The 12,238-nt window shown below is 41.4% G+C and overlaps 1 protein-coding gene across 14 annotated transcripts in view; it reads right to left on the reverse strand.

Moving 5' to 3' along the window:
- BCLAF3 (BCLAF1 and THRAP3 family member 3) overlaps positions 1–12,238 on the reverse strand; it is a 63,319-nt gene extending 51,081 nt beyond the window's left edge. For 3 of the 14 annotated variants that reach the window (XR_008616362.1, XR_008616361.1, XM_055081729.1), the window contains exon 1: positions 11,268–11,655. Coding sequence is in view for 7 of the 14 variants with exons in the window: in XM_055081729.1 (XP_054937704.1) it covers positions 11,268–11,329 (62 nt within the window). In the remaining 7 variants the exon portion in view is untranslated. The other 11 variants (XM_028482456.2, XM_055081730.1, XM_055081731.1 and 8 more) reach the window with 9 other exon arrangements.

Raw genomic sequence — 12,238 nt, forward strand, 5'->3', positions numbered from 1 at the left:
TAGGTATTTTTTGATTTCCTCTTTGATTTCTTCCGTGATCACTTCGTTATTAAGTAGTGTATTGTTTAGCCTCCATATGTTTGTATTTCTTACAGATCTTTTCCTGTAATTGATATCTAGTCTCATAGCGTTGTGGTTGGAAAAGATACCTGATACAATTTCAATTTTCTTAAATTTACCAAGGCTTGATTTGTGACCCAAGATATGATCTATCCTGGAGAATGTTCCATGAGCACTTGAGAAAAATGTGCATTCTGTTGTTTTTGGATGGGATGTCCTATAAATATCAATTAAGTCCATCTTGTTTAATGTATCATTTAAAGCTTAGGTTTCCTTATTTATTTTCATTTTGGATGATCTGTCCATTGGTGAAAGTGGGGTGTTAGATTCCCCTACTATGAATGTGTTATTGTCGATTTCCCTTTTTATGGCTGTTAGTATTTGCCTTATGTACTGAGGTGCTCCTATGTTGGGTGCATAAATATTGACAATTGTTATATCTCCTTCTTGGATAGACCCCTTGATCATTATGTAGTGTCCTTCTTTGTCTCTTGTAAGTCTTTATTTTAAAGTCTATTTTGTCTGATATGAGAATTGCTACTCCAGCTTTCTTTTGATTTCCATTTGCATGGAATATCTTTTTCCATCCCCTCACTTTCAGTCTGTATGTGTCCCTAGGTCTGAAGTGGGTCTCTTGTAGACAGCATATATATGGGTCTTGTTTTTGTATCCATTCAGCCAGTCTGTGTCTTTTGGTGGGAGCATTTAATCCATTTACATTTAAGGTAATTATCGATATGTATGGTCCTATTACCATTTACTGAATTGTTTCGGGTTGTTCTTGTAGGTCTTTTCCTTCTCTTGTGTTTCTTGCCTAGAGAAGTTCCTTTAGCATTTGTTGTAAAGCTGGTTTGGTGGTGCTGAACTCTCTCAGCTTTTGCTTGTCTGTAAAGGTTTTAATTTCTCCATCAAATCTGAATGAGATCCTTGCCGGGTAGAGTAATCTTGGTTGTAGGTTTTTTTCCTTCATCACTTTAAATATGTCCTGCAACTCCCTTCTGGCCTGTAGCATTTCTGCTGAAAGATCAGATGTTAACCTTATGGGGATTCCTTTGTGTGTTATTTGTTGTTTTTCCCTTGCTGCTTTTAATATGTTTTCTTTGTATTTAATTTTTGACAGTTTGATTATTATGTGTCTTGGCGTGTTTATCCTTGGGTTTATCCTGTATGGGACTCTCTGTGCTTCCTGGACTTGATTGACTATTTCCTTTCCTATATTAGGGAAGTTTTCAACTATAATCTCTTCAAATATTTTCTCAGTCCCTTTCTTTTTCTCTTCTTCTTCTGGGACCCCTATAATTAGAATGGTGGTGCGTTTAATGTTGTCCCAGAGGTCTCTGAGACTGTCCTCAGTTCTTTTCATTCTTTTTTCTTGATTCTGATCTGCAGTAGTTATTTCCACTATTCTATCGTCCAGGTCACTTATCCGTTCTTCTACCTCAGTTATTCTGCTATTGATCCCATCTAGACTCTTGTGTTTCTTGCCTAGAGAAGTTCCTTTAGCATTTGTTGTAAAGCTGGTTTGGTGGTGCTGAACTCTCTCAGCTTTTGCTTGTCTGTAAAGGTTTTAATTTCTCCATCAAATCTGAATGAGATCCTTGCTGGGTAGAGTAATCTTGGTTGTAGGTTTTTTTCCTTCATCACTTTAAATATGTCCTGCCACTCCCTTCTGGCTTGGAGAGTTTCTGCTGAAAGATCCGATGTTAACCTTATGGGGATTCCTTTGTGTGTTATTTGTTGTTTTTCCCTTGCTGCTTTTAATATGTTTTCTTTGTATTTAATTTTTGACAGTTTGATTATTATGTGTCTTGGCGTGTTTCTCCTTGGGTTTATCCTGTATGGGACTCTCTGTGCTTCCTGGACTTGATTGACTATTTTCTTTCCTATATTAGGGAAGTTTTCAACTATAATCTCTTCAAATATTTTCTCAGTCCCTTTCTTTTTCTCTTCTTCTTCTGGGACCCCTATAATTCGAATGTTGGTGCGTTTAATGTTGTCCCAGAGGTCTCTGAGACTGTCGTCAGTTCTTTTCATTCTTTTTTCTTTTTTCTGCTCTGCAGTAGTTATTTCCACTATTTTATCTTCCAGGTCACTTATCCGTCCTTCTGCCTCAGTTATTCTGCTACTGAGCCCATCTAGAGTATTTTTCATTTCATTTATTGTGTTGCTCATCGTTGCTTGTTTCCTCTTTATTTCTTCTAGGTCCTTGTTAACTGTTTCTTGCAATTTGTCTATTCTATTTCCAAGATTTTGGATCATCTTTACTATCATTATTCTGAATTCTTTTTCAGGTAGACTGCCTATTTCCTCTTCATTTGTTAGGTCTGGTGGGTTTTTATCTTGCTCCTTCATCTGCTGTCTGTTTTTCTGTCTTCTCATTTTGCTTATCTTACTGTGTTTGGGGTCTCCTTTTTGCAGGCTGCAGATTCATAGTTCCCGTTGTTTTTGGCGTGTCTCCAGTGGCTAAAGTTGGTTCAGTGGGTTGTGTAGGCTTCCTGGTGGAGCAGACTAGTGCCTGTGATCTGGTGGATGAGGCTGGATATTGTCTTTCTGGTGGGCAGGTCCATGTCTGGTGGTGTGTTTTGGGGTGTCTTGTGGCCTTATTATGATTTTAGGCAGCCTCTCTGCTAATGGGTGGGGTTGTGTTCCTGTCTTGCTAGTTGTTTAGCATAGGGTGTCCAGCACTGTAGCCTGCTGGTCGTTGAGTGAAGCTGGGTGTTGGTGTTGAGATGGAGATCTCTGGGAGATTTTCACCGTTTGATATTACATGGAGCTGGGAGGTCTCTTGTGGACCAGTGTCCTGAAGTTGGCTCTCCCACCTCAGAGGCACAGCACTGACTCCTGGCTGCAGCACCAAGAGCATGTCATTCACACGGCTCAAAATAAAAGGGAGAAAAAATAGAAAGAAAGAAAGAGAATAGGATAAAATAAAGTAAGATAAAATAAAATAAAGTTATTAAAATAAAAAATAATTTTTAAGGAAAAATTTTTTCTAGGACAAATGGTGAAAGCAAAGCTATACAGATGAAATCTCACAGAGAAGCATACACATACACACTCACAAAAAGAGGAAAAGGGGAAAAAATAATATATCTTGCTCTCAAAGTCCACCTCCTCATTTTGGGATGATTCGTTGTCTATTCAGGTTTTCCACTGATGCGGGGTACATCAAGTTGATTGTGGAGATTTAATCTGCTGCTCCTGAGGCTGCTGGGAGAGATTTCCCTTTCTCTTCTTTGTTTGCACAGCTCCCGGGGTTCAGCTTTGGATTTGGCCCCGCCTCTGCGTACAGGTCGCTGGAGGGCGTCTGTTCTTCGCTCAGACAGGACGGGGTTAAAGGAGCAGCTGATTCGGGGGCTCTGGCTCACTCAGGCCGGGGGGAGGGAGGGGCGCGGTGTGCGGGACAGCCTGTGGCGGCAGAGGCCGGCATGACGTTGCACCAGCCTGAGGCGCGCCGTGTGTTCTCCCGGGGAAGTTGTCCCAGGATCACGGGACCCTGGTAGTGACGGGCTGCACAGGCTCCCAGGAGGGGAGGTGTGGATAGTGACCTGTGCTCGCACACAGGCTTCTTGGTGGCAGCAGCAGCGACCTTAGCGTCTCATGCCCGTCTCTGGGGTCCGCGCTGATAGCCGCGGCTTGGGCCCGTCTCTGGAGCTCCTTTAAGCAGTGCTCTTAATCCCCTCTCCTTGTGCACCAGGAAACAAAGAGGGAAGAAAAAGTCTCTTGCCTCTTCAGCATGTGCAGACTTTTTCCCGGACTCCCTCCCGGCTAGCCGTGGTGCACTAGCCCCTTCAGGCTGTGTTCACGCTGCCAGTCCTCTCCCTGCGATCCGACCGAAGCCCGAGCCTCACAGCGGGTGAGCAGAGAAGCCTCTTGGGCTGGTGAGTGCTGGTCGGCACCGATCCTCCGTGCGGGAATCTCTCCGCTTTGCCCTCCGCACCCCTGTTGCTGTGCTCTCCTCCGCGGCTCCGAGGCTTCCCCCCGCTCCACCACCCGCAGTCTCCACCCGCGAAGGGGCTTCTAGCGTGTGGAAACCTTTCCTCCTTCACAGCTCCCTCCCACTGGTGCGGGTCCTGTCCCTATTCTTTTGTCTCTGTTTATTCTTTTTTCTCTTGCCCTACCCAGGTACGTGGGGAGTTTCTTGCCTCTTGGGAGGTCTGAGGTCTTCTGCCAGCGTTCAGTGGGTGTTCTGTAGGCGTTGTTCCACGTGTAGATGTATTTCTGATGTATCTGTGGGGAGGAAGGTGATCTCCGCGTTTTACTCTTTCACCATCTTCCCTGCTCTCCTAAAATGGGTGAATTTTATTGCATATAAATTACACCTCAAAGCTGTAAAAAAGTTAGCTTTGGGGTGATGAAAGTGCTGTAAGATGAGAGCAGATATTATGGAGATGATTGCACAACTCTGCAAACATACCAAAAATCACTGAATTGTACATTTTAAACCTGTAAAATATATCTCAATAAAGCTTTTTTTTTAAAGTTAACTTTATTTGCATTTGTTTTTTTGGGTGCATCAGCTAGTAATGAACAGTAGTAGCTCAAGGGCTTAATGCATAAGAGAGGAGAGTTAATTTAAACCCTAGAGTCTGAGCTAAGATGGTTTTTACATTTTTTAACTGTTTTTTAAAAAGAAGAATATGCAACAGAGACTGTATGTGGCCCACAAAGTCTAAAATATTTACTATCTGGTCCTTTACAAAAAAAGATTGCTTTTCCCTGATTTAAACTAACTTACTTGTGACTAGCAAAATTAATCAAAGGAAGCTTTAAGATAGAGAGGGCGAGAAAAAAAAAAAAAAAGCAGAAACACCAGCAGGGTTTGTGACTGGGGAGAAGGAGATGCCAATTATAAAAGAGAAATTCATTTATACTGCTCCTTCACAGTGAACTGTGTAGGGGCAGTGAGTGAATTTGTGTGCCCTTGAACATGGAACGATGACTGGATAGCAGGGGCATCCACTCCCAGGAGGATGGTGAAGGGGATGCTGGTGTCAAAAAAAGGCCACCCCAACCAGGACAGCACTGGACACATCCCCTCACCCAGCTGAAAGCAATTCTCCTCTTCTTCCATGACATCACTTCCCCCTCTCCATTAGGTCCCTCCCATCACCCTTCTACCTCTCTCCATTTACAACCAAATTCCTCAAAGGGCTGACTGTATACCACAGTCATTCTCTCCCATTCCTCTCCTCCCATTCTACTTGGCCCCTCATCAATCTAGCTTTCCACTCCACCAAACTGCTCCAGTCAAGATCACTAACGAAATCCACGTTACTAAATCCAATGGCTATTTTCCCTCCTTCTCCTGGATCTACCAGCAGCACTTGATGGTCAATCACACCTTCCCCCCAGAAACGTTTTCTTCACTTGGATTCCAGAACACTACACTTTCCTGGTTTTCCTCCTACCTCTAACAATGCTTTCTGTCTCCTTTGCTGGTTTTTCCTCACCTCCCCCCTCATCAGCCTGACCCCTAAATAGTGAACACAGTCTTCCTCTAAGTAGTGACTTCAGTCTTTAACTTCTCATTGTCTACACTCTCTTCCCAGTCTGCACTTTCCTTCAGTCTCATGGCTTTAAATACTCTCTATATACTAACAACCCCCAAATTGACATCTCCAGCCCTCACCTATCCTCTGTGTTGCAGTCCTCCACATCCAAAAGCCTACTGGATGCTGTAAACATGTCCAAGAGCAAACTCCTGACCTTCCTCTAAAATCTGCTCCTCCCAAGCTCTGTTCCACCTCAATAAATGGCAACTCTATCCTTAGAGTTTTCAACAAAGAGGAAACATAACTGTCCAATAAACATACAAAAAGATATTCAACACTACCTACTAGGAAGATAAAATTAAAACCAGGAGATACCATTTCATACTCATTAGATTTGCAAAAATTTTAGCCTGATGAGCCCCATGTGTTTACAAGAAAGTGGAAAAAGAGAATTTCTCAACTGAGGAAAATTCCTCCCCAAAAAAACATGAAGCAGAAGAAAACTCTAACTGTATACTCTAAACAGAATTAAATATATCCAAAAGCATTTAGGAATATATATTTTTAAAAACTCACCTTGAATCAGAAATTTAAAAACTAAGAACAGAAACGTACCAAAGAACATAGTGATATGACAGAAAAAAAAATTAATTGAACTAAGGGGAAAGAATGGGAGAAAAAGACTAAATTATCTCAGAAGTGAAGAATAAATTACAAGGTGCCCAAGGGAAAATAAACTCGAAAGAAATGATGCAGCCACTTTGGAAAACAGTCTGGCAGTTCCTTAAAAAATTAAACATAGAGTTACCATATGACCCAGCAATTCAAATCCTAGGTATACACCCAAAAGAAATAAAAATATATGTCTGCATAAAAACCTGTACACAAATGCTCATAACAGCATTATTCACAAGAGCCAAAATGTAGAAACAACTCAAATGTTCATTGAGAGATGAATGAATAAACAAAATGTAGTATTCCTGTACAGTGGAATATTATCTGGCCATAAAAAGGAATGAAGTAACTGACACACAGTCAAACAGGGATGAACCTTGAAATCATTATGCTAAGGGAAAGAAGCTAGTCGCAAAAGACCACATATTGTGTGATTGCTTTATATGAAAGGTCCAGAATAGGCAAATCCATAGAGACAGAAAGTAGATTGGTGGTTGCCTAGGTGCGGTGGGGGGAGGGGGGCATTGGGGGGAGTGGGCACAGGGTTTCTTTTTGGTGGGATGAATATATTCTAAAACTAGACTGTGATGATGGTTACACAACTCTGTGAATATACTAAAAAAAACACTGAATTGTAGACTTTTAAATGGGTGAATTGTGTGGTATGTTAATTATATCTCAGTAAAGCTGTTACCAAAAAAAAAAAAAAAAAAATCAACTGACAGAGATCCCATACTAAATGTGAGCTCAGCATTTACAAATGCAAAGAATTGCCCAGGAAAGCCCTTACAACAAAGACACCACACTGGCAGCACGCAACGGGACCAAGTTAGAGCCCACAGAACAAGAGAGCGATCAGCAGTTCAGAGGAAGCCAGACCTCAGGAGAGCAGGGCATGGCTTATTCTCCCAGCCACAGCGGCTGGATGCTGTCACAGTTCCTCAGTAGGGAGGAGCTGGAAGTGGATACAGAACCCCACTGTTGCCTACCATTATTCTACTTTGATTTCATGGATGAAACGTATTTCTCTTACACACAGAACAGGTTAAATAAACAGGGGAGTAAGGGCATTTTAAAAGGTGTAAGTACAAAGGTTAACCATTCGAACAAAAATAAAAAACTTCCCCTTTTTAAAATAAAAGAGCAAAAACTACACCTCATAGCAAAAAGAAATAGCAAATATAACAAAATACACATGATTATAAAATATTACAATAAACCAAATATATCAGTCCTAACAATAAATGTGGTGGGCTTATTAACTCATCTACTAAAATAAACAGGTACATTTTGGCTCACAAATCAAGGAGTTGTATAAAAAACATATCTAAAACTAAGTGATTGTGAAAAGTTAAAAATAAAAGGATGGCCAAATTATACAAGGCAAACGGAAACAAAAAGAGAGCAGGGGTGGCAAACCTGGAATCAGGCAAAGCACAGTTCAAGCCCCAAAGCATTCATCAGGCCAAAGAAATGTTAAAAGCATTTAATGCTAAAAGCCACACTCCTCGATGAAGAGAGAACAAATAAAAATACACATATTTACATGAATATAACATTGCAACCACCTTTATGAAGCAAAAACTACAACAGATGCAAGGAGACACAGATGGAAACACTAATAATAGGAGACTTTCATATACCACTTTCAGTGGTATATTAGACAGATTAGGTAAGCCAAAAATGAGATAGAAGATCTAAACAGCATAATCAACAGGGTAAATCTTAAGGATATTTATCAAACTCTACACTCTGAAACTTGAGAATACTCTTCTGAAGTGCCCACACCACATCACCAAAAATAATCATATATTAGGTCACAAAGAAAACATCAGTAACCTCCACATAATAGAACTATTACAAGCAATACTCTCTGATCAGAATGCAATAAAACTAGAATTTACTAATAAAAACAAAAAAGAGAAATTCCACCTAGAAATTTTAAAACCTCTTATTAAACAACTCCTGGGTACTCTAAGGTAAATTTTAAAAGAAATAATGACAATAAAAGCACTACATATCAGATTCTATGGGATGCATTTAAAGCAGAGATCAAAGGAAAATTCATTGCACTAAACATATTTATCAATAAAAATGAAAGAATAAAAGTAAATACATTTATTTCCAAAGTAAAAAGAAACTAAAAAATAACAAAGAAAGCACAAGGAAGGAAACAATAAAAACAAAAGTAGAGGAAGAGAATAGAAAACTAGATCTAAGTAATAATTCAAAATTCTGTAGTTTTTGGAAAAATTAAAATGGATAAACCACTAAATAACTTATATAACTTGCCTAGGAAAAAAGAGGGAAAGCACAAATACACAAAATAAGAAAGAGCAAAGGGGAAATAAGCATTGAAATAGAAGAAAAATGTTGAATCGTAAGAGATTATATCCAATAAATTTAAAAGCCCAGATGTAAGGGATAATTTGTTAGAAAAATAGAGATTACTAAAACTGACTGCATTAAAAAGCTTAAACAGACCAACTTCCATAAAAGAAACAGAGAAAGTTATTAAGGAAATAGCCCATAAAAAAGCATCAGGCCCAGATCGTTTCACAGGGGAATTCTACCAAACCTTCAAACATCAGATTGCCTCAATGCTCTATAAATTATTCCAGAGCTGGTATATCACAAGAAGGATCAAGCCTACAGAAACATCAACCTTTCAAGGAGATGAACCAGCCAAGAAGACTGAGAAAGAACATCCTCTGAGGAAGGAGGGAAACCCAGAGCATAGAAGGATGTTTCAAGAAAGGAGACTTTTATGGCAACAGCTGCATAGAGACCCAATAAAAGAAATGAAAAGTGTTAATACATGGCTTGAGGACTAAGTGGAAGGTAAGGAAACTGAGAAAGCCAATTAATAACAACGCCTTCTAACAAGTTTGTCTGGCATGGGAGGAGAGAAACTGGGTTGCAGCTGGGTGATAGGGGTGTAGGGAAGATGTTTTGAAATGGGAGCAACTTGAGCAGGTTTAATGTTGATAAGGAGAGACTATGTGCATGGCATTGGGGACATAATGTAGAATGCCAGTCATAGCAGGAATGAGTCTAGGTCCAATTAATTCAATGTTTCCTTTGATTCCTAATATCAACTCCAAATAATGTAGTCAACCTCTCCCAATATTCCACATTTACATATTACCTTCTTCAAAGGTCCAGACTGAATTTTTATCAGCGGTCACATTTTATGTTAATTTGGCAAACATTGCTGAGTGCCAGTGACTGCTAGAGGCAAGCCATACAAAGTTGGAAGAGTCCTAGTTTCTTTACTAGAGAAGCTCACTCTTCACTAGCTAAGAAGGATCACATGAGTATCAGCACTTCCTAGTTCACGAGGTGTTTTGCAAACACTATCTCAAGCCTTTAATCCTCACAAGCCTTTGAGGAAGCTGGAATTACCTCCATTTCACAGGTGAAGAAACCAATCCTCAAAAAAGTTAACCAACCTGCCCCAAGAGAAAGACGTAAAATCAGCATCCAGGTTCTCAGACTCCAATACTAACACTTCCCCACCTTGCAACTCCTACCTTCATAAAGATGACTCTGAAGAGACTGCCTGGTCATTTGTGTAGATGCTCGGTCAGCAGAATTGGACTTTAGCACACTTGAGAATAGTTGACATCCTGCATCACATCTAAAATTGCCATCTAAATTTGGAAAGCAGCTTTTATGCTCCCTAGCTGCCTGGATATTCTGTAGCCTGTAGGGCACAAAGACTATGTTTTATTTATCATGATCCCAAGGATTGTGTTTTATTTCGCTTTTTATCTGTCCCGCTCAGCTTTATATATAGTGCCTTTAAATATTTTCTCCTTCAACATGTGTGGATTCATTCATTCACCTAATTTCATAACTCTGATATCATTTTCAATATACTCTAGGGCAGCAGTATAATACTTCAAATTTAAGGGGTGAAAGAGTGGGGGCAAAGGGTATCACAGAACAGCTTTCTGAATTCAGAAATTTACATTAAAATATCAAGATGCTTATGTGCTCTGAGATTTTTACAAGATGGCAATAATTAGCAATGAGACAAAGTATGTTTAAATATACTCTCCATAAATGTCTCATTTGACCTTTAAAATCACCCTGTAAGAAAGGTAAGGCAAAGGCACTATAATCTCTAATTCAGAGTTGAGGAAACAGTCCCTTAGAAAAGGTAAGTGACATGTTCAAGGTAATCAGATATACTGGAATTCAAGGAAGTCCTGACTTCAAATCTGTTCACTTTATAATGCCTTTGCCTCACTTAGGTAACCCTTCTTTACTAAACTGGTAAAGGTGAAATAGAAGATGAGAAACCAAATTGCCATCAACAAATAAGAAGGGAAAAAAAAAAAAGAGGTGATAGCCAGAGAAGGATACCTGTACTTTGTTGGAGAAGAACATAAATGGCCCCAAAGCGCTCTTATAGAAATCCTTTAAATGTTGCCTTTTGCTAGGGTGGGGAAAAGGACACTCACAGATTGTTGGTGGGAGTGCAAAATAGCATATCCTTTCCAGAGGGAAATTCACATTAAAAAAACCCCACAATTCTATCATCTAGGAATGTACACTAAGGAAGTAATCATGGACGTGCAGGTTTTACAATTCACCAACAATGTGTTTAAGTAGTGAAAAACTGAGAATAAAAAAACCGACTAAATAAATTACTGCAGCCAAGTAATGGCATGCTATGTAGTCAGGAAAAAAAAAACGGTTACCAAAAAGAATCCACTTTAGAAAAATTCATGCATTCGTCTCTGCATAGAAAAAGACTGGAGGGGCATCCCCAGTGTAACCATATTCACAATGGTTACTTGAATGGTGAAAGAGTGCAACTTCTTCACCGTAGTTTTGCATATTTTAGAAATTTTGTATATAAATATGACTAAATGTTTCTAATCAGACATTTTAAAGGCTTCTGGGGAGAGTGTGCAAGGGCAGGGCTTTCAAAAGAACATTTTAGCAGCCATTTTTTAAAAACCACATGAAAAATAAAGCATTCTATACCGTTATCATTAAAACACCATTGAAAAATAAAGCACTCACCATGAATCCACATCAAAACCTTTTTTTTCAAATTCCAGTCTTTCATTCGTACCAGTTCGCATACAGAAAAACGTTAAAAAGGTTGCCTGGCCAGAAGTCTGAGAGACTTTCTTGATTTCTACCTGTAGTTTTTACTTTGTTTCAGAAAAGAAAAGCAGTCACCTAAGAGGCAGCTCGAAAAGCACCTCGGCAGGAAAATATTTGGGAGGATAAGTTTCGCTCACGTTTCTTTCCCTCCCGACCTACCGACAGGACAATCCTGACAGTGGCCGGCCCAGTTTCCTAATACACCCTAAAGAAGCACAGGAGATGCACCAATTTTCAGTATACGTTTCTAAAAAGACAAGTTTTACTTTACAATGCAGGATAAAGAGCAGCCTTCACTACTCATTCTGGACGTTACCGGAGAAGATGCCGCTGCGCGGCAGGAGAGCCTCCGGAGAAGGACAAAGCGGGGGCTCCTCGACTGGGGTCCCGCAGGCGATGCGTCCGGAACCGCCTCTGGGAAAAGGGCACCGTCCCTGGACACCGCCCCGCCCTCCCCCCGGCTCCATGACAGACGCTCCAAATCGCCGGGGACCGAAGCCTGCGGACAATGGGCGAGGATCGGGGGCCTCGGCAGCAGGTGCCCGGGTCGCCACGTCTAAAATAAGGCACCGGTCCGGTGGCCTGAGGCAGGGGCAGGGGAGCAGTCTCCCGGGATCGCGAGCTGGGCCTCCGCATCCTCCCCGCCGCCCCACCCGCCACCCAAGAACCGCCCCTCCCAGGCGACGGACACGCCCTCCCCGCAGGCCGGGACCTCCTCGCGCCGCCCGCCCCCCAGGGCCGCTCACCCGACCCGGGAGTTCCCGCAGCAGCCGCCGCCGCCGCCGCCGCCGCCGCCGCCGGCCCCTCAGGCCTCGCCCCTCACACGGCCGCCACCTCCCACAGGAGCCGCACTACAGCTCCCGCAGCTGGGCCGCGGGACCCGG

This window comes from Physeter macrocephalus, chromosome 21 (genome assembly GCF_002837175.3).
Source record: "Physeter macrocephalus isolate SW-GA chromosome 21, ASM283717v5, whole genome shotgun sequence".
In the NCBI taxonomy this organism is placed as follows: domain Eukaryota; kingdom Metazoa; phylum Chordata; class Mammalia; order Artiodactyla; family Physeteridae; genus Physeter; species Physeter macrocephalus.